General features: G+C 56.5%; 9 protein-coding genes across 9 annotated transcripts in view; 5 read left to right on the forward strand and 4 right to left on the reverse strand.

Annotated features, from left to right (window-relative positions):
- The window catches only part of CHGG_08935 (uncharacterized protein), a gene marked incomplete at both ends in the record, with an annotated part of 1,890 nt that extends 208 nt beyond the window's left edge, over positions 1-1,682 (reverse strand). The window contains 6 exons of the mRNA XM_001226861.1: positions 64-566; positions 641-898; positions 953-1,078; positions 1,135-1,273; positions 1,341-1,471; positions 1,536-1,682. Of these exons, the coding sequence (XP_001226862.1) occupies positions 64-566; positions 641-898; positions 953-1,078; positions 1,135-1,273; positions 1,341-1,471; positions 1,536-1,682 (1,304 nt within the window). The remainder of the gene's footprint in view (positions 1-63; positions 567-640; positions 899-952; positions 1,079-1,134; positions 1,274-1,340; positions 1,472-1,535) is intronic.
- Positions 1,683-2,807: 1,125 nt separating this feature from the next.
- CHGG_08936 (uncharacterized protein) lies at positions 2,808-4,325 on the reverse strand (the record flags this gene model as incomplete). The annotated part of the gene is made up of 3 exons (XM_001226862.1): positions 2,808-2,950; positions 3,001-3,992; positions 4,132-4,325. 3 exons carry the CDS (start codon positions 4,323-4,325, stop codon positions 2,808-2,810), a joined length of 1,329 nt encoding a protein of 442 aa, XP_001226863.1.
- A 575-nt stretch (positions 4,326-4,900) lies between these two features.
- On the forward strand, positions 4,901-6,924 carry CHGG_08937 (uncharacterized protein; the record flags this gene model as incomplete). The annotated part of the gene is made up of 2 exons (XM_001226863.1): positions 4,901-6,027; positions 6,081-6,924. The coding sequence occupies 2 exons, from the start codon at positions 4,901-4,903 to the stop codon at positions 6,922-6,924; spliced, it is 1,971 nt and encodes a 656-aa protein (XP_001226864.1).
- A 1,481-nt stretch (positions 6,925-8,405) lies between these two features.
- Positions 8,406-9,606, forward strand: CHGG_08938 (uncharacterized protein; the record flags this gene model as incomplete). Its single annotated transcript, XM_001226864.1, has 3 exons — positions 8,406-8,524; positions 8,613-9,394; positions 9,476-9,606. 3 exons carry the CDS (start codon positions 8,406-8,408, stop codon positions 9,604-9,606), a joined length of 1,032 nt encoding a protein of 343 aa, XP_001226865.1.
- Positions 9,607-10,318: 712 nt separating this feature from the next.
- On the forward strand, positions 10,319-12,013 carry CHGG_08939 (uncharacterized protein; the record flags this gene model as incomplete). The annotated part of the gene is made up of 4 exons (XM_001226865.1): positions 10,319-10,325; positions 10,392-10,483; positions 10,547-11,658; positions 12,010-12,013. 4 exons carry the CDS (start codon positions 10,319-10,321, stop codon positions 12,011-12,013), a joined length of 1,215 nt encoding a protein of 404 aa, XP_001226866.1.
- Positions 12,014-12,732: 719 nt separating this feature from the next.
- Positions 12,733-14,727, reverse strand: CHGG_08940 (uncharacterized protein; the record flags this gene model as incomplete). Its single annotated transcript, XM_001226866.1, has 1 exon — positions 12,733-14,727. The coding sequence occupies one exon, from the start codon at positions 14,725-14,727 to the stop codon at positions 12,733-12,735; it is 1,995 nt and encodes a 664-aa protein (XP_001226867.1).
- Positions 14,728-15,478: 751 nt separating this feature from the next.
- CHGG_08941 (uncharacterized protein) lies at positions 15,479-16,617 on the forward strand (the record flags this gene model as incomplete). Its single annotated transcript, XM_001226867.1, has 3 exons — positions 15,479-15,523; positions 15,580-16,357; positions 16,412-16,617. The coding sequence occupies 3 exons, from the start codon at positions 15,479-15,481 to the stop codon at positions 16,615-16,617; spliced, it is 1,029 nt and encodes a 342-aa protein (XP_001226868.1).
- A 639-nt stretch (positions 16,618-17,256) lies between these two features.
- On the reverse strand, positions 17,257-18,005 carry CHGG_08942 (uncharacterized protein; the record flags this gene model as incomplete). Its single annotated transcript, XM_001226868.1, has 3 exons — positions 17,257-17,395; positions 17,451-17,875; positions 17,940-18,005. 3 exons carry the CDS (start codon positions 18,003-18,005, stop codon positions 17,257-17,259), a joined length of 630 nt encoding a protein of 209 aa, XP_001226869.1.
- A 312-nt stretch (positions 18,006-18,317) lies between these two features.
- Positions 18,318-20,155, forward strand: CHGG_08943 (uncharacterized protein; the record flags this gene model as incomplete). The annotated part of the gene is made up of 3 exons (XM_001226869.1): positions 18,318-18,381; positions 18,435-18,534; positions 18,589-20,155. 3 exons carry the CDS (start codon positions 18,318-18,320, stop codon positions 20,153-20,155), a joined length of 1,731 nt encoding a protein of 576 aa, XP_001226870.1.
- Between the last annotated feature and the right edge of the window lie 128 nt (positions 20,156-20,283).

Consider the following 20,283-nt stretch of genomic DNA (forward strand, 5'->3'; position numbering starts at 1 on the left):
GCAATCGTATCCTGCCCGATCTGCGGCAGCCCCACCACCACCAGCACCGCGCTCAACACACACAAACTACTCGACACCCAAAACGGATACTGCGCCGACAGCGTCTCGGAATCCCCCCCCGCCGCCACAATATACGGAAACACCCAGGTGCCCACAAACGCGCCAATCTTCCCCACCGCCGCCGCCAGGCCGTAGTACTGGCCCCTCACGCCCGTGGCGCACGTCTTGGCCGCGATCAAGCCGATATTGTTGCCCGCGCCCAGCTCGCCCAGCGACAGGAACAGGCCGTACACGACCGTAAACGCGCCCACCATGGACGGCTGCGCGAGGCGGGCGTAGTTGGCGGCCATGGCGAAGCCCACGACGGCTTGCAGGGTGACGCCGGCGGCGAGGGCGTAGCGCGGGCCGACGAGGTCCGAGACGGGCGCGCCGAGCATCGTGCCGGGGATGTAGAACAGGTTGATGACCGTGTTCCAGCCGAAGACGGTGGTTAGCGGGGCGGTGGACGAGTCGAAGATGTTGGCTAGGATGGTGGATGAGTAGATGCCGAAGGAGTAGGCGGAGAACTGGGAACCCCCGGGAGGAGGGGGGGGTTAGTGGGGGGTTGGGTTGGGGGATAGCTGGTAGAGGGAGGGCTTACGTCGTAAATGAACCAGATCAGGCTGACTATGAAGAGGCGGAAGCCGTAGAAGCGGAGGACGAGGAGGTAGGGGGTTTTGGCGTGCTTCATGGAGTGCTTCTGGAACTCCTCGGGCTCCTCCACGAAGAAGCGCATGACGAGGAGGACAGCGGGGAAGGCTGCGCCGATGCCGAGGCTGGTGCGCCATATGGTGCTGAGATGGTCGTTGTGGCAGGCTGCTGCCACGACATAAGGCACGAAGGCCCCGAAGACGAAGCCCTATTCTGTAGTTAGCGGGATGTATCTAAGTGTCATGCGAAAGAAAGTACCAACCCAGTCAATCATGGTGTTGGTGAATAGGATGAACCACATGTTCCTCGTCCCGGACTTGAGCTCGCTTGTCGACTCAGCGGCACCCACGCTGCCGGCGGGATACTCTCCTCCGATGCCGATGCCGACCTGTCACGGTGTTAGTCCCCCCGGGGTCGACATGACAGCGATGGTGGGTAACTTACAAAGAAACGCCAAGCGGTCAGTATGTTAAACATACCCACTGCATCACCATGGTAATACGACCCGGCGGACAAGGCTGTGAAAATGAGTAGGATGATGGTTGAGAGAATGAGCGAGTTCATGCGTGACCATTTGTCAGACCTGTGGCACCAGTCAGTTCTCCTATTCTACGAAAACAAGTGAACCATAATCGCTGAAGGTTACTCACAGATACCCAAACACAAGCTGCCCAACCACAGTCCCCGCGAAAGCAATATCACCCAGGTAATGCTTCGCATTGGATGCCTTCCACACATCGCCGTACTGGATCGCCAGAATGGTCACGACCGACCCGATGACCTAAACTCACATTGTCAGCGACGCGTATGAGCCCGGACCTCTAGGATGGCAGAAACACACGCACATTATTGATATACCCGTCAGAAAACAAGCCCGCGCCGCAAGCCATCACAGGTAGGATGGATTTCCATAGCGACTTCTTCTCCGTCGGTGGCTCGACCACCTGAGCATTCTCAGTGTTGAGGTCTGGCTTTTTGGAACCAAACAACATGATTGCGACGTTGGAGTTCTCAGCTCCCTTGTCTGAGCGCGAGGGCCGAGGAAGGATGATGAGGAAGGATAATGAGAAACGCAGCAAGGCAGGCGAGATCCGTGGGGGTAATTGAGAAAGGGGCGGGGGAGGAGGTTGGGCTTAAATAGTTTAAGGAAATGGCACGTAGTAGTTAGAATCCTACGAGAGGCTCAAGTTTATGGGATACGATCGCATTGCATGTTATGGGTGCCAGTGTGCCTGCAGCGAGCTATGCGCTGAACTTGTGATGAAGGGATGTTAGGTAGGTAAGTCAGAGTTGCTTGATGTGCAGGTTCTGAACTTCCATGATAAGCATTTCACGGCATCTATGAATGCATCGTCTTCGTACGCCCCTTCCATGAGGCCCTGCGGGATCTAACCTCCCCCCCAACCCCCAACCAACCCAGGAAGAAAAAAAAAGGTCAAGGGTGAGCTGGTTGGGTGCCTTGGAAGACAATGTGACCTCAACCTCCTGCCTTTTCGGGTAAGTTTTTACAGTGCCGCAGAGACTACTCCTTTCTTTCATTGGGTGTTTAGCTCGGCCGTGCCGACTTGAGTCGCTAAAAATTTGCAGGCCTCGTCGTGGATGCCACCGATGTCTTAAACCCGGAGAACGGGCATCCATCAGAGCTGTCACGGGTGGAAACCAAGCTCATTGCCCAGCCGGACAAGCTTTGGAAATGCCACCGCTAATGCACGATTCCTCCTTGGCGTCTTGGCAGTGCGGTGAGCTCGCGTGACAGGTTAGGTCACTATGGTGAGTGTGCTGCTGTGGTTTGTAGTCCGAGAGTTGGAGAGTTGGAAAACAAGTTGACACTTGCCAATGTTGAACGCTGCTTGGGTAATTACACTACAAGGTCGTTTGGGGGTATGTTAGGCGTTGGATACTAGATATATGCCTTATTCTCAACGTGAAGGCTGGATAAGCTTAACCATACCTGCACATGTCCCTTGTCACCTTGGGTTCAAGCTGGGACACACCGTACCTATTGTGCCTACGTCATTTCTAACTTTTATGCCTAAAGTCAACGCCCTTGAAAGAAGGTCTCTCAGATAGATGGTTGGTAATTTAACTAGCCGACTGGCTAGGTAGCTAGAATCGCACTAGACTGCCTTTTCGAATCGCAGAAACAGCCGTTCCTTCTCGGGCCGACTGGTGTAGCCATCCGACTGGTTCTCCATACCATCGTCGTCGACGATATGACTAGTATAATTTGAGTAAATGGCAGCAACGATGAGCTTCATCTCTATGACTGGTAAGCTTTTGTGTCTATGGGTGGTTTAGAAACCGACTCACCGTGCATGGCAAAATGGGACCCAATACACATCCGACCCCCTGAACTGAAAGCCCAGAATTGTCTGTTTCTCTGTTTCAAGGTTTCTTCATCAGAATGGGAAGGAAGCCATCGAGTGTGGTCCCACTTGTTCGGTTCAGAAAAGACGGCTTCATCGCGGTGCAGAGTGTACCCCAAAGCAGCTACCCTGACACCCCCTGGAACTGCGTAAGCCCCAATTCGGCAACCCAACTCCGGTGTTTGACGAGGCTGTGCGCCGGGGATCGGAGCGTGAAGCCGAAGGGTTTCGGTGAGAACGGCATGAAGCAATGGGAGGCTGTCTAGCTGCTTGCTGTCTGGCATGGCTGAGGTACTGTTTCCCGTTAGCCGCATATTGGGTGAGAGACTCAACAGTTCCGCCCGGAGCTGCTCCTGAAGTTCAAACGACTGGGACAACCGCCATGCGAGGTAGGTCAAGGCCAAACCGGCTGTTTCTTGTCCGGCCAGGACATGGTCGAATAGCTCAGAAGCAACCGATAGCTTGAAGTTAGACAGAGCCGTCGGATACAACACCGAAGCCTTTCCCCGCTTGGTCTCTTCATTTCGCAAACCGTTGATCAAAGAATCCCAGACGACAGGTTGATCCAAGGGTCCGATTGGGAGGTGATGGGAGTCGACGGCATGTTCCATTGTGGTACAGAGACGCTGGAACCACTTCCCAAGTTCCTCGTTGGCCTTGTCCGCCCACTTGGGACAGAGGGGGATGCCGAATCTGCGGCAGAGCTTAGTGAGCCGGGGCATCTCCTGATCGTAGTACCCGTAATCGTTACGAGCCTTGTACAGCTCGAGGAAGTGGTCTCGAAACGCCTTATCGCCGAGGAAATCGGTGCCGTTCTTGAGTCCGAAGATGTAGGCCGCTATAAAATCCATGGTCGCTGCCATGAAGACCGAGTAGATATCAATACCACGGGGATTCTGAGTCTCGTCTCTCGAGGCCTCAAGAATTGGTAGGAATCTGTCATATAGGATGACTTGTGACTGGGCTGCTGCAGCCGCACTCGACTGGATGTAGGAGTTGGAGTACACGTGGGAGATTAACCGCTTGCGCGCCGAGTGCTCTGCGCCAGACCGGGCCGAGAACATGCAGGGCACACTTCAACGGTGTTGTGTAAGCGAAGGCCCTCACTCTCATCTTCAAATCTCTTGCCATACCCATAGTTGTCAAAGACCGAGTACCAAGCAGGCTTCTCAAAACCACCCTGGTAGATGGTGCGGACGTTCTCAAGGCCATCGACGCTGAGCTCATTTGGGCCCAGGCGAATGACGGGACCAAGCCGGCGATGGGCATTGTGAAGAGTCTTGTTCTCTCGATGCACGAACCGGACCCAGAGAATCCAGGTCCTTGAGAAGGGAGCGGACCAGTGGGCGTTGGGGATGCGGGACAGAGGCGAGAAGAAAGTGGGATGAATCAATAGTCGGTAAGTAAGAGCCGCCACTATTGTGGCCACAGCTGCGCCAGCCCAGTCATAGATATGACCCATTTCCCTTGTGTGCCTGTCCAAGCCTTATAATAAGCGAAGAAGAGTCAGATTTGATTGAGTTGTTAGTGGTAAACTTTCCGAGGCCACCTATCAACAGACTGAGGCCCCCTGTATTTCAGCGGGGAAATGCCCATAGGAGTTAGCACATTCCTTCCCATGACTCAGTAACAGATTGGGCCAATGGCTGCCTTCAGCGCAAGTGTCACATCTTTCTGATTGACACTTTCAAGTTCACGTTGAGCGATTGTTTGGTTTGTTTAACATCGAGGCAGCTCCTCCAGAGAAACAAACTGCAATTTTTGACAACGAACAACAACAACAAAAAAAAAAAAAAAACCCCGCGATAAGCCGAGACCAAAGCAGGCTTTATTGCAGCCAAAGGATGGCTCCTCGACTTGCGGAGCTACCCGACGATATCCTCTTTCTGGTCTTTGCCAATTTGGAAAGCGCTCGGGAACTATGGGCTCTCGCACTTTCCTGTCACAAATTCCGGCAACTGGTCCAGAGCGATGGGTGGCGCATTTTTGTCAGGAACAGGTTCCCGACCCTCAGTGTCCCAGCTCCGGCTACAGGAAGCCACACATGGCAGCAACTGGCCGAATCGATGACTTGGCAAAGTCGATGCTGGGATAAGCGGTCCCTTCAGTTCCAGGTCCTACTTCCTCGTCGCCCCGACCCTACCCATGGGAGGCACGGGTGGCGGCAAAGAGACCCCGTGACTGCGTTCATGTCTGTTGTTGACGCTCACCTTGACCTTGCTACCCAACAAGAGCTTGCAGTGTGGGGCGCCGGGGAGGATATCGTCGCTCGCTATCGGGAGCGACAAGGGCGAGGCAAGGTTTCGAAAACCTCCTGGCAGAAGCTAGAAGGTGGAAAGCTCGGTCTCAGCGGCGGCTATGACGACGTGAATACCATCAAAATCGTCAAGCATGGCAGTGGGCGAGCCATCGTCGCGGGACGGCATAACGGTGTACTGTCTCTCCTGTCCGCTGAACCAGACCGTTTCGGGGAGCATATTGCCCAGTTTGTTTCTGCTACCGACCCGGGGATCAGCACCCGTCAGCTCTCCGAACCGGGCACCATCAACGCTCTAGATGTCGTTGACAGCAGCAAGGGCACGTTGGTTGCTGCCGCTTCCAAGTCCGACTTGAGGATTTACGGTCTATCGGAGGAGCATTCTGGGGAAATAGCGCCTTCCACGTCCTACGACTTGAAAGAAAGGGATCTGATGCCTAGTTCTGCGAGGCTGGGTGGCGCCAAATGGATGGGAAACGGAGAGTCCATAGCACTTGCTGTGGTTGGCTGCAAAGACCCTCTTCGTTATCTGGCTCTTACACCCACAGGGTGGTCTCACCATGCCGTTGGGAAGAGCAGGAGGATAGAGGATGAATTCGACGTCGGCTCTGACAAGACTATCTCCCCAAACTCTCTTGAGCCAGTCTACCTACATTCAGGGGCTAAAAGGGGAACAAGCTTGCTCCTCAGTTCGTGGAAAGACGGCACGATAAGGTACGTACGTCCCTGTCTTCCTTTGTAACCCCTCGTGCTCACACACCACGCAGACTCCAAGACCTCCGCACATCCTCTTCTTTCGACGCCGTGTATCAGGATAACGTGGATCCATGGTCCGTCGCCGAATCCCTCATGGCCTACGGCACAGAGAGATTTGTAGCAGGCGGTGGAGATGGGCTCACGCTTCAGGTGTTCGACTTCCGGTGGACGAAAGGTTACTACCACACCTCTGGCCTTTCGTGCCTCGACCGCGCCCCCTTCCCGCGGCCTCACCAGCCCTTTATGAAACCGGCCGGCATCGAAGGGAAAGGCAGGGCGCGCTGTGACCATCTCCTGGGCCTACCCTGCCGCTGGCATGAGCTCTCAAAACATCTCTACTATCGGCCCAACGCCAAGTACTTTCTCTCCAACTCACTCCGATACTTCAAATTGTGCAGCGTATGGTCCCTTGCCCGGCCTTCGGACGTCTCGCCCAACTTTTACGTCGGCATCTCGGGGGGAGTCGTTGAAGTGAACTTGGAGCAAACGCCCGACACCTACCCCCCCGACACCTTCACGGTTGACCCCAACTTTGGAGCCGGCGACTGGAGAGCGGTGGCGCCTCCCGCGAGTAACTATAAGAGCCAGCCGCTCGTTCCTGCCTTGATGGAAACGGGAGATGGTTATTCTTACTCGGGGAATGATCGATCGATCTTGTTGCCGGGCTTGGTTCGCTACCAAGGACCGGCAGAGTGGATGGTGAACCGGGGCCCGCTGGCGAAGCATCATCGGCTTGACAACGGGTACCAGGAGCCATCGGATTTTGGAGCGGACCCTAAACAGATGTTCAAGGAGTTTGCGGATCCCAGATTTTCCATTCGTGGGATTGTCCAAGAATTTGAAGAGCGGGCATGAACATAGAATTCTGGCTGGACTTGCAGAAGCAAAAACGTTTGAGGGCCTGTGGACGGGAATTTTTGTCCTTTTCTCTCATATCACCGTGCTTGTGCTTTCACAATGTGTATGCCGTATATTCTTATCTCCACACTCAAGAGGTTATCTCGAGTTCTTCGACCCAAGCTTGAGACTTCTCGGGTCTTGATACCGCGAGACAAGGGTTAGGGTACAATATCTCCAGGCTCAAGGGCCCAACCACGCGCCAAGCAAGCCCGAAAAGCGAGCAAGTCACGAGGCCGACTTTGGCCAAAATTGAATGACAATCAGATCCATGGCCCCTGAAGAAATAGCCCAAGAAAATCTCAGGTGACCAAGTCACCTGCCATGAGAACTCTCCCCAAAGCCGAGCTCACGTCCGTCAATGGCTAGGGCACCCGACTCGTGCATTTCGTTGATTCGAGGGACTTCACTTGCTTCAAGGGCCAAGAAATGCCCGGAGTTCTGGATGCGGGACCCTGGCGGGTCTCGTTCGGGACAAAGCGTATCCCGGCATGCTTGCCGTCCCGGGAAATCCTCTTTCGGGAGTGGGACGGCTCAGACGGGCGTTGGCGGCTGTGTCAGTGTAGCCCTTGAGCAACCTCCACGGAGTTCAGGGATCGATCTCCCAAGGTCCCGTTCCTCTCGACCGGAGACGCTCCCTTCTTCAATATGGAGATGCATTTCGGGTGAGACATGGGAAGGGTTGCAGCAGCACTGGGAAGTTGAGTTGTTGCTGGAGATAACAGGCATTTCAAATTCCTGACCAACAGCAAGCCAGCTTTTCCCGGCCCTGGAATTGGAAACTGGCTGGGGGGGTGTGCTCTGATGTCAGTCAGCCGCCCCTGCCCCGCAACACCCCTCCATAGCCCGTGCTCTGCCGACGGCGGCCGATGAAGGGGCGTTTTTTGTGGGAGAAGGAACCCGAACACGTACGTAACGGCGCGCAGCTCACGTATCATGTACCCTTTTTGTTGGGGGGGGGGGGGGGGTACCGGGGCCTGGGCCGTGTGGACGGAAGATTCCCGGGTGATAGATGGGCCAGGAACGGGAAGGGGTTGTGTGCGATTGCAAAAGGAGGTAGGGATGCCGTTCGGGTGCACTAATAAGAGCCTATTCCTTTCCATCCTGCTCCTAAATACCTTGCTTGAGCTATTAGACGCAAATCGGTTCCAGGTGATCGTCCGTTGTTCTTAACCTTCCTCCTTACCTTGATGTCTGTGATTCATCACCCGCACTCATTCTCCACTTGACATCATCCTTCCTTTCTTGTTTGTTGTCTCCCCTTATTCCTCGACCGTTTCCTTCCGCAGAACACTGCCAAGGTACTGCTGCCTACTCCATCTACCACGATACCTTTGAGAATAGCAATCGAAGCTTCAGTTGTTTGTAATTGAAGCGCCCAAGGAGCGAATATAATCTAGGCCGGAAAAGGAGACTATACAACACACACCGACGTCACAATGGCTTCAAACGGGAGCAGTCCGGCCGAGGGGGAGAAGGTCAACACCCATATCGTCACCCTCACCCGGTTCCTCACAGAGGAGCAAGTAAAACACAAGGAAGCCACCGGCGACTTTACGTACGGCACCCTCCCTAATCCCCCCTACTGTTCTTTGTCTAGAGGGGATCATATAGCTCTTGGCTGACCACTCCTCCCAACCCCCCAGACTCCTCTGCCACGCGCTCCAATTCTCGTTCAAGTCGATCGCGTACTACATCCGGCGGGCGACGCTGGTCAACCTGACGGGGCTGGCGGGGTCGTCCAACACGACGGGCGACGAGCAGAAGAAATTGGACGTCATCTCTAACGACCTGTTCATCGAGGCGATGCGGTCGAGCGGGCGGTGCGCGCTGCTGGTGTCGGAGGAGGAGGAGGACATCATCTTCTTCAAGGACAGCACGAACGCGCGCTACGCCGTGGCGTGCGACCCCATCGACGGCAGCTCCAACCTGGATGCGGGGGTGTCGGTCGGCACCATCTTCGCCATCCACAAGCTGGCCGAGGGCTCCACGGGCACCAAGGAGGACATCCTCAAACCCGGGACGGAGCTGGTAGCCGCGGGCTTCACCATGTACGGCGCGTCGGCGCAGCTGGTCATCACGATGCGCGGCGGCAGCGTCAACGGCTTCACGCTCGACAACGGCCTCGGCGAGTTCATCCTCACCCACCCGGACATGCGCCTGCCCCGCAGCCGCGCCATCTACTCGGTCAACGAGGGCAACTCGCTCTACTGGGAGGACAACGTCAAGCAGTACTTTGAGTCGCTCAAGGAGGCCCCCGAGGGTGGCAAGCCCTACAGCGCCCGCTACATCGGCAGCATGGTGGCCGATGCCTACCGGACCTTGTTGTATGGTGGTGTCTTTGCGTACCCGGCTGACAAGAAGAGCCCCAAGGGCAAGCTGCGCATTTTGTACGAGTGCGCGCCCATGGCGATGGTGTTTGAAAATGGTAAGCCTGATTGATGATGCCCCTGCGGCCCACCTGCGAAATCATTGGCAGCAGACTAACATTCCCGTTCTTCACTCTTAGCCGGCGGTCAAGCGGTCAACAGCAAGATGCAGAGGATGTTGGAGGTGGAACCTGAACACATTCATGACAGGTCGGGCATTTTCATGGGCAGCTATGACGAGATCGAGAAGGTCAAGCAGTTCCACAAGTGAGCGTCGAGAGGAATGAATGATGAGCATGTTGGATACCTGGGTGTGCAATTGGAGCAGCTAGCTGCCTGGTTGCTGCGCGCGACAGCACCTTGCTGCGACCAACCCCTCGTTGCCCAGCGGAGCACCCTCTGAAACCGCTAAAGGATGATGTGGCGATTGCGATAATCCCCCAAATGTTTGATAATGGCACGTGAGAATATCATATCAAGAGCGACATGTGTTCCATGAATTGATAAATCCATCCGGTATTTGCATTGGGGTCGTCTCATGCTGTTTTGTTGATCTCGGAACAGGACAGGAAATCTGGGGAAGACGGGAAGCACACAAAATGTGGAAGCGGCGCGGCTTCCCCAAGCATGTGAACGGCTTCGGGCGGGTGCTGAGAAATGCACCCCAGGCAACGCTAAACTGTATGCGGCAATGCCTCGGCCTTTCTGACATCACCTGGGCCACCGCCACGGCAAGGCCAACCGACTCGTGGACCGAGTTCCAGAGTTTCGACGGAAAAGTCCATGAGCCGCCGCCCGAGGTAACTTTGCATCCATCCTCTTCAGAGAGTGGGATTGGTGCTTTGCCTTATAAACTGCTTCTACTACATTGCTGTCTAGCACATCCTCTACCAAATCATCACCAAAAGTCTCTTTCTCGTTGACATCTCTCCCTTTGTTGTTCAACGTCTCCTCCTCTTCCTCCCACATACACATACTTCACAATGGGTGGTATGTTATTGTCTCTCCCTCGGCTTAGTCGGAATTTACCCCCTCTCTGACACGATGCATCCGCAGCTCTTGACAGACTCTCCCAGCTGGGTGGCCAGATCTCTGGCGGTGCTGCCGCTGGCGGCAAGGCCAAGCTCCTCGAGAAGAACCCCGACGATGTACGTTTGGGTTCCCGATCGCGACCTACTGCCGCTCGCATGCGCTAACTGATCTGCCTCCAGATTGTTGTCACAGCAGCCCTCCGGACAGCCATCTGCAAGGGCGGCAAGGGGGCGTTCAAGGACACCTTCGCGGCTGACCTCATGGCCGGCGCGCTTAAGGGCGTCATCGAGCGCTCCAAGATCAACCCGGCCCTCGTCGAGGATATCGTTGTCGGTACCGTGCTCGCCCCCGGTGGCGGTGCCACCGAGATGCGCGCCGCCTCGCTCGTCGCCGGCTTCCCCGACTCGACCGCCGTCCGCACCCTCAACCGCCAGTGCTCGTCCGGTCTCCAGGCATGCGTCGACATCGCCAACCAGATTCGCGCCGGCATGATCGAGGTCGGCATCGGCGCTGGCGTCGAGAGCATGTCGACCCAGTACGGCCCGGGCGCCGTCGCTGAGTTCTCCGAGCTCCTCGAGTCCCACCCCGAGGCTGCCAACTGCAAGGTGCCCATGGGCGTCCTGTCCGAGAAGATGGCCAAGGACCGCAACATCACCCGCGCCAACCAAGACGCCTTCGCCGCCGCCTCCTTCAAGAAGGCCGCCGACGCCCAGGCTGCCGGCCTCTTCAAGGAAGAGATCCACCCTCTCAAGGTCAAGTTCGAGGACCCCAAGTCTGGCGAGACGAAGGAGATCGTCGTCGACCGCGATGACGGCGTGCGCCCCGGCGTGACGGCCGAGTCGCTCGGCAAGATCCGCGCTGCCTTTGCAAAGGACGGCTCGATCCACGCCGGCAACGCCAGCCAGGTCAGCGACGGCGCCGCCGCCGTGCTGATGATGAAGCGGTCCACCGCCGAGAAGCTCGGCCAGACCATCCTGGGCAAGTTCGTCGCCGCGTCCATCGTGGGCGTGCCCCCCCTGCTCATGGGCGTCGGGCCCTGGAAGGCCATCCCCAAGGTCTTTGAGCTCACCGGCATCACCAAGGACGACGTCGACATCTACGAAATCAACGAGGCCTTCGCTAGCCAGTGCCTCTGGTGCGCCAACGAGCTGGGCCTGCCCCAGGAGCGCATCAACCCCAAGGGCGGCGCCATCGCCTTCGGCCACCCGCTCGGCTGCACCGGCGCCAGGCAGGTGTCGACTCTGCTGTACGAGCTGAAGCGCACGGGCAAGCAGATTGGGCTTACGTCCATGTGCGTTGGTACGGGTATGGGTATGGCTGCCGTGTGGGTGGCTGAGTAAAGGGGGCAGGGGATAAAAGAGGGGGGGGCTTTTTGTATACCTATTTTTTTCTGTTAATGACATGATGGCTGTGTACTCTTAGAGCAATGCATGCGGGTTTGGTTACATGGACAGACGCAAGATCATACAAGCGGGATACCTTTCTTCGTGATAAACTGCTGTGTATGGTTCCCGATGTGAAGTGGGTGCATCCTTTTAAAGTTGCTGTTGCTTTTCATCTTGATAGTTACGACCTCGTCATGATCCTCAGAGTTCATCTCACCAATTCATTACTGCTGATAACTCCGTCGGTAGCAATCTAGGTAGCCATATTGAGTTCTGTATAGTTAATTTCTCCCCCCAAACACCTTCGTCCCCTTGCGAGCATTTTCATGGCCTTGAAACGCACAGCTCCTGGTCATTCATTGCCTAGCCCCCCGTGCTCACATCGCAAAGAACACCCTGAAAAGCCACCCTCAACAAAACCAGACATTCATAAGTATTCTCTAATCATGCTACCACCCTTCTGACGGGCGCATGTAAAACGCGAAACTGCCCGATAAAACACCATCCCCTGTCCGAGGAACCTACCCCCTATGAGCAAAGCAGCTCAACCCGAACGCCCCAAACCCTAATCCCGTTCCTCCAAGATCCCATGGTACAGTACCACCGGTAAGCTAGCCACACACAGCCCCAAGAATAATAGCAAAGTAACCTTGCCGGGGGGCCCGTCACCGCCCTGACTCTCATCTTCATGCACCGACGCCCACGCCCTCGCCCTCGCCCTCAACAAGCAAACTGGGCGGGGGCCCGCCCGAAACAGAGGAGGCTACCGCCTCATCCCCATCCTCATCCATGGCAGCAGCAGCACCACAAACACGCGACGACGAAGCAGCCCCAGCCTCTTCCTTCTTCCCCTCCACACCCTTCCCCTCCGCACCATCACCCCCATCACCAACCGCCACCCCGTTCCCCTTCCCCTTCCTCACCACCAAACCCGACTCCGACCCCAACCCTTTCTCCAACCGCGACGCGGCCCAGTCCCTCTAGTCCTGGCTGCTCGCGCTCAAATCCATATTATTCTTCTCCCACATCATGCGCAGCAGGGCCACCGTGCCCGCGTCCTCAGCCCCATCAACCAGACTCGCCCCGCTCAGCCCATGCCCATGGCCGTGGCCGTGGCTGTGGTTATGGCCCAGCGCGTGCGCCCGGCGCTCGTGGTGTTGTATCCTACCGTTGACGCGATCGTCGCCGTCGTCGGTGCCGAGGCTGGAGCTGGCGCTCTGTAGGGTGGAGAAGACGCCGTTGGTGGTGGCGTTGGTTCGTGGGGTGGGGGGCCGTCTGGCGCTGGTGCTGGCGCCGCCGTTCATTAGGTCGGTGACGCTGGAGTTGCGGGTGAGGGGCTCGCGCTGGTTGGGGTGGAATTGTTCCGAGAGGCGCGAGGCGTGGTGGGTGGAGGACGCGGTGGCCGGGCGGGGGATGCGGCGGCTGTTTTCGAGGCCGGGAAGTTGCATGACGCGGGCGATGGAGCGGGCGACGGGGTTGAGGTGGCGCCGTACTGTGAGGTACTCCATGCCTGTTCGCTCAAGCGCTTTGTTGATGCGCGGGTCGCGGGTGTCGTAATTGTTCGGTACGCCTATGAGGGGCCCGGTGCCGGCGGTGACGCTTGGCGCGCCCATTCCTATCCCTGAGTGGGGAGGTTCTAGGCTCGAGCTCGCCCGTTGCAGGTTAAGCTTTTGTTGGGTTCTGTTCATCTCCCGCGGCAGGGCGTACTCGCCGCTGCGTCGCGAACGGGGTACCCGCGCGATGCGGTCGTCCTCATCCTCATCGTCGCTGGCATTGCCCGCGGCCGCTCGACGAGCGTTTAACGCGTCAATGCCTCGGGCTTGTGATAGGGCACCCGCAGATCGCCGTCGCTTGGGCAGGTTGATATCGTCCGTGGTATTTAATCCGGCTCTTGGTGGCCCATTCCTGTGCGCAGCCAGGATGAACGATTCACCCGCTATCCCAGATCCCGGCTCCTGACTATTGTTTCCTACAAACCGAGAGGTGAGCTCCGCCTTCCCACTGCTGCCCGGCCGGGGCTGGGTTGTGGTAACGGGGGTATTGGAAAGGTATTGACTCGGACCCGGGCTCGAGTCCGGAGGCGACTGCTGTCGTAAGGAGGCCGGGCGGGCCGAGGCGTTTTCGGTCGACATCATGGGTGGAGCGCCGTTTGAAGAGGTTCTTGACAAAATTCGGGATGTTAGGTATTCGTTGTGTGCCGTTTTGTTGTTGCGAGGGAGACTGCTGGCGGCGTACTGTGTGCCGCCTGTCGCGCCGTTTGGCGTGCCGTTTTGCGAATCAGTTTGTGGCCCGTTGCTCAAGGTGCGCTGGAGCTCAGCGTGTGGCGTCGGCGACCCGACTAGCGAATCTTCGTCGTCGACTGCGGCATTGGTTGTGTACGCGGAACTGACGGCAGACCCGCGGCGGGAGAGCAAAGGTGAAGCAGACGAGCTGGCGTCTACCCACTCGTCGTCGTCGTCCTGGTCCTCGTTCTGCTCCTCGTCACCAAGATTGAATTGGACCTTGGAGTTTCCTGGGGATCTCAATTTATGGACCGCAGGACTCGATATGGAACGTTGGAGGTTGATGGCCGACTTTGTCTTCTTTCCAACCTCTGCCTGTGAGCGATTGCGTTTCAAGTTCGTTTGTGAGGTGTTCTTTTTGAGATTGGACGAGGACGGGTCGCGCGACAGTTTCAACTCGGAGGTCGCTCGTCGGTGGTGATGGGACGCAATCGCGGCGCCGGGTCCTCGATCGGGGGAAAGCGACCCGTGTCTTCGATTCAACTTCGCTGTTGATGTGGCGGCATGGTGTTTCTGGAGACCTTTCGAGGATGGGTTCCGTGCATGAAGACGCCCGCCCACGACGTGTTTCTGGCCCTTCGCCCGGTACTGCTGCTGAGGAAGTTGCTGCTGTGGTTGGTCGCTCACATCTGCGGCGGGTGGCTTTTTTGATTGGTTGGCGCCCAACCCGTCGCTCTCTCTGTCTCTCGCCATGACAGGCTGACTTGTTTCTTTGTGCGCCCTATTTCTCCCTAAACTTTTGCCCGAGCAGTGCTGTAGGAGTGCCTTTCTGACGTGGAATCGGTCGCTGGGTGCAGGAACGCGCCGTTGGGCAGCGGATCGTGACGCAAACAAACCACTGGATGTCTAACGGCAGAATCAATCAAGTCGCTGTTGACTGGCAGGGTAATTCGTCATAGGCAAGGTGGGGGCCGTCAGCGTGAGAAGGCCGTGATTGGGGATGTTCTCGTCGACGGTGAGACTTGTACAACCAATTGGTTTGGGCCTCCTAGATATGTGATATCGGAAGCGGCAGGAAACCGAAAGCTGGCTTTTGAGGAGGCAATTCTTTCGATTGGGCGAGTTCAAAAAGGGACTCCTTGTCCGAGTTCAACCGCTGTGACCGAACACCAAAGCGGTGACGGAACGGGTGGAATAATCGAGATGCTGATTGGAGAGAAGAGTGGATGACATCTCCACCCCCACAAGAACGTCTGCGAACTCAAACTGCCAGAACTTTTCATGTGAGTAACGGCCGGCTGATTCGATTACTTACCGCGTATGGTAACTTACGAGATACCGCTGCAGAAGCCGAGAAAGTCTTGGCTGGAAATATGAGGTCCGTGCAGACATATCCAATTTCTGGCTATTGATCTGGACCCCGCCACTTTCAACAGCCACGACAACGGAGATTGTGTTTCATTGTTTTGGCAATCTACGCAGTTTCACGTCCTTGGATATCAAAATGAGCGCCCAACTCGAAACGGAACGCAAGGAATATGAGAGCCAGGTAAGATTGAGGCGGTCAAATCGATCCAGACAGAAGCCAGGACTGACATTTGACAGCTCGAACTAGTCATCACGTCTCTCAAAGAGGACCCCGATAATGCCGAACTGCAGGGGCTTCGGAGTGAGCTGGAGCAGATGATCCAGCTGCTCGATGATTCTCTCGCCGAACTAAAGCCCAAGAACGAACCCGCAAGCGTCGCGCCGAAGAAGGCGCCATCGCCACCGCCGACCGAGCAAAAGTGGTCACGCGAGAACCACCCAGCATTCAAAAAAGCTGCGCCCGCGGAGGAGAAAGAGAAAGAACCCGAGATCATTGCGTATCAGGTCAACGACAATGTCATGGCAAAATGGCTCTCGGGTGACAAAGGCTTCTATCCGGCGCGCATCACCGCGGTGACTGGTTCGTCCACGGCACCCATTTACACAGTCAAGTTCAAAAGCTATGACACAGCAGAGACCCTGCGTGCTAAGGATATCCGCCCGGTCGCACAGAAGCGCAAGGCTGACGGTACTGCCGTCTCGACCAACAGCAACGCCATCGGCGGTTCGGCGGCGACAGCTACAGCTAGCCCTTCGTCACTGACCCCGACCTCGACTAACAATGGCATCGTCATGTCTGCGGCGGCTGACATGTATCCTCAGGCGCAGGCGGCAGGAAAGGCGGGAGCGGACGACAACGACGAGAAGCCACGGCCCAAGTTCAAGAAGATTAAGGCTACAAAGGAGCTCGAAAAGGGCAAGAACAAGTGGCAGGAGTTTACCACCAAGGGGAAGTTTGGCAAAGCGGGAAAGAAGGACAGCATGTTCCGCACACCCGACGGAATCCATGGCCGAGGTGAGTAGCCCAACAACCTTCCCGGATCTGACACATCTGCTAACCTCAGTATAGTTGGCTTCACCGGCTTCCGGGCAGTCAATGGCCAAAAGACCCTACCAGGAGCCGCCATGTGTACCAGCCCAACGAAGAATTGGACTAGACTGACATGGTCTTCTTTCATTCGAGAAACGCCGTTACGGCCTGGAGCGGAAGAGACGCGCCCGCATAAAGGGGCAACGACCAGTAGCGCTCGGTTTTATCGAAGGACGGCATCATAGGTTGGAGTTACGGTTTGGGATGAAGCTTGGTTTACATTCTTTTCGACCCTAATTACTCTCATTTCAAACGGACGCTAACGTGGTCTCGGAGCCAAACCCGCTAGTCGATACGCTGCTGCTCCTGTCTTATTTGACAAGGCCCAGAAAAACTTTAGAATTAGCCGTGGTATATATTTGAGATACCCTGTCCTGCACAACTCAATGTGTTTTACAAGCATTGCTTTTGCGTGTTCTATAAATGAATGTGTTTGACGACGCTATTCATGATTGTCGTCTCGCCTCTTTCCCAAACTAAAGATATTGATACACTCATATGATACATAACACCGTAATCTCTCCTATACAACCCATCATACAGCATCCCAGAACATGCCAACCTCACTCTCGGGGGACAAACACGGAGCCTAGTTAACTTCTAACCCAACCTTCGCGGCCAACTTCCTCGCAACATCCATAAACACGGCCGCGCGCTCCGACTCGGGCTCCGCCGCGACAGTCGGTTTCCCCCGACTCCCATCTTCCCCAATATTCGGATGCAGCGGCACATCCCCGAGCAACTCGATCCCGCTATCCTTGCACATAGCCACAACCCTCCCCTTCCCCCCAAACACCGCGGTCTCCCCCCCACAACACGGACACTTAAACAAGCTCATATTCTGCACCAGCCCCAATACCGGCACCCCAACCTTCCCAAACATGCCCACCCCCTTCTAAGGCATCCTTCACCGCCAACACATGCGGCGTCGTCACCTCCACTGGCCCCATCCAACGGCACCTGCTGCGCAATACTCAGCTGCACATCCCCCGTCCCCGGCGGCAAGTCCAACACCAACACATCCACCCCTCCCCCCCCCCGCGCCGTCCAGTCCACCTCATGCAACAGCTGCTGCACGGCCTTGAGCAGCATCGGCCCACGCCACACCACGGGCGCCGCCTCGTCCCGCGACAAGTACCCCAGCGACATGGTCTGCACGCCGTACGCCGTCAGCGGGATCAGCTGGTTGTGCGCGTTCAGGTAGGGCTCCGTGTTGGTCAGGTCGAAGAGCGTCGGGATGGACGGCTCGAAAATGTCCGTGTCGAGGATCCCGGCGCGCAGGCCCAGCCGGGCGAAGGCCAAAGAGAGGTTGGCGGCGAAGGTGCTCTTGCCCACGCCGCCCCTGGCCGATGAAACGGCGATGATGTGCGAGACTCCTTTGATCGCGCGCTTGGTGGGGAGGCCGCGCTGGAAGCGTGGGATGCTCCCTTTTTGGGGGAGACCCTGGGGGGGTGGTTAGGGAAATGCAAGATGTTGACCATCTGGGCGGGTATGAAAAGTGACTTACAAGCGGGTTCTCGTGGAGGAGCACACGTGTGGTGTGAAGGAACCGGCGGGGGATGTGGGATCTCATGGTGAATTGCTTTTGGATATTACCATTATGGGGTTTATTGTATTTTAGCCGTCGTCAATGTACGTTTTTATGTGACGAATATGTCGAGCTTCAACTGATGTTGATGAGCTCTGATAGCATTGCGAGCGAGAGCTTCCATGAGACGCTGTAATCAAGGTCCCACAGCACCCCACTGTGCATGCAGCAGTGGGTTCTGCCACCGCTCACCGCCAAAATTTCCTCGCTGCTGGTTCTGATCCCCTGAAAATTTCCATGTGGGGTGTCAATCGAGAATCCTCTGTCTTCCAGTATTCCAGAGCGCAAATCACCACCATGTCGGCAACACGCAAAGGCCGGTCTGGCCGGTTTGCCGAATTTGAAGAGAAGATCGCAAAGGGTTAGTGAAGGCATTGCCTTTTTAACTGCTCCTGTATCTGACCTAAATACTAGATTTTGACATCGAGAACGAGGCGCCCGATGAGGACGAACAGAGTGGGAGCGAAGAGTCGGCCGATGAAAACGCCGGAACAGAACATTATGTTGCTGTTGGGTATGCATTGATACTCGTTCCTGTGGCCGAATTGGTCTTCTAACCGCCCCGTAGGAAGAGCAAGCTCCGACAGAAAGACGCTATCGCACTGGGTCCTGAATACCGCGGCTCGCGTGTCAGCAGAGAAGCGCTAGAAGAAAGCAGCGAAGATGACGAGGAAGGCGATGAGGAGGACGAAGAATTCGACGACCCAGAAACAGCAGATCTCGAAGCCGATTACATTGACGACGACGCCGAGATCAGTAGTGATAACGCGCTTTGCGAGAGCGACGAAGAACACCTCAAGGATTTTGTCTTCCGCGGCAGCTCAAAGCCGAAGGCCCCGAATGGGCGGATCAAAAAGAGGCCGACCGCCGCAGACTTTATGTCTTCGTCGGGAGACGAGGATGATGAAGAGGAGGACCTCGATGGTGGAGATGAACTAGAAGCGTCCGAAGAAGGCTCAGAGCTTGATGGAGACGGCGCCCGCCTCTTTGATCTAGAGGCTGAGTTGTCTGGCGAGGACGACGAGGAAGAAGATGAGGATGATGAGGATGATGAGAACGAGGTTGACGAGGACGAGGATGAGGACGACGAGGATGATGAGGATAATGAAGAAGAAGAAGAAGGAAAGGAGAGTGATGGTGGGGATGAAGATGAAGAGGAGGAAGACGCAGGATCCGACGGCGGTGAACGTGCTCAACTACGGAAGATGGCGACCGAGGGGCAGAAGAGCATCGTAGCAGCCATGTCACAGGCTGCCAAAGCAGACGCGGAAAAGGGCGTAGCAGTGCGCGCCCAGCGCCGCGCGTTCGACTCCATCCTGAATCTCCGCATCCGACTCCAGAAGGCACTCGTGGCAGCAAACTCTTTTGGTGTCATTGAAAACAACCACGAGAACGGCACGGAGGCATACCACGCAGCTGAGGAGGCGGCCGTCAAGCTATGGAACACGATTGACAGCGTCCGGCACACCTTCATGCCCGAGAGCAGTAGGGCCAAGGTCGGGGACAAGAGGAAGCGCGGGATCGACGTGGACACCCCGAGCCAGGCTATCTGGGAAAGCATGCAAATGGTGGAAGAGGCCAGCCATTCCCACCGACGGAAAGTCCTCGACAAGTGGTCGGAGAGAGTAAAGAAAAGCAACGCCGCGCTCTCCACCAGAAAGCTCGTCAAGTCGGAAAGCCAAACGCTCGTCTCGGCGCTGGACGAACAGCTCCTAAGCTCGGAGCGGCTTGTCAAGCGCGCGCGGACACCCCGCTCCTGCGCGCCGGCGCAGGCAGCCAAGAAGGTGGAAGAAGATGCGCAAATTTATGACGACGCCGACTTCTATCAGCTCCTACTCAAGGAGCTTGTCGACCAGCGGAGCACAGACACGGGGGCGCCGGGCGAGTCGGTCGCGACGGTTCGGTGGGCGGCGCTCAAGGAGACTAAGACGCGGAAAAACGTCGACAGGCGAGCCAGCAAGGGGCGCAAGCTGCGGTATACGGTTCACGAGAAGCTGCAAAACTTTATGGCGCCCGAGGACAGGCGGCAGTGGGAAGAGCATGCGATCGACAGGTTATTTGGGACGCTGTTTGGGCAGAAGATGGAGTTGAGGGAGGAGGACGAAGTCCCGGACGAAGGAGATGGGCGGTGTTAATGTCGAAGAGGAGGGGTTACGGCTGATCCGAAGCTAGTCAGGATGTACTATGGTCAAAGCAAACTGTAGGCAAGCTTGGTGGGATACAATTCGAAGGAGGCGCCCCCATCTGCCCCCCAAACCATCTG

Source organism: Chaetomium globosum, genomic scaffold (assembly GCF_000143365.1).
Source record: "Chaetomium globosum CBS 148.51 scaffold_6 genomic scaffold, whole genome shotgun sequence".
NCBI lineage: Eukaryota > Fungi > Ascomycota > Sordariomycetes > Sordariales > Chaetomiaceae > Chaetomium > Chaetomium globosum.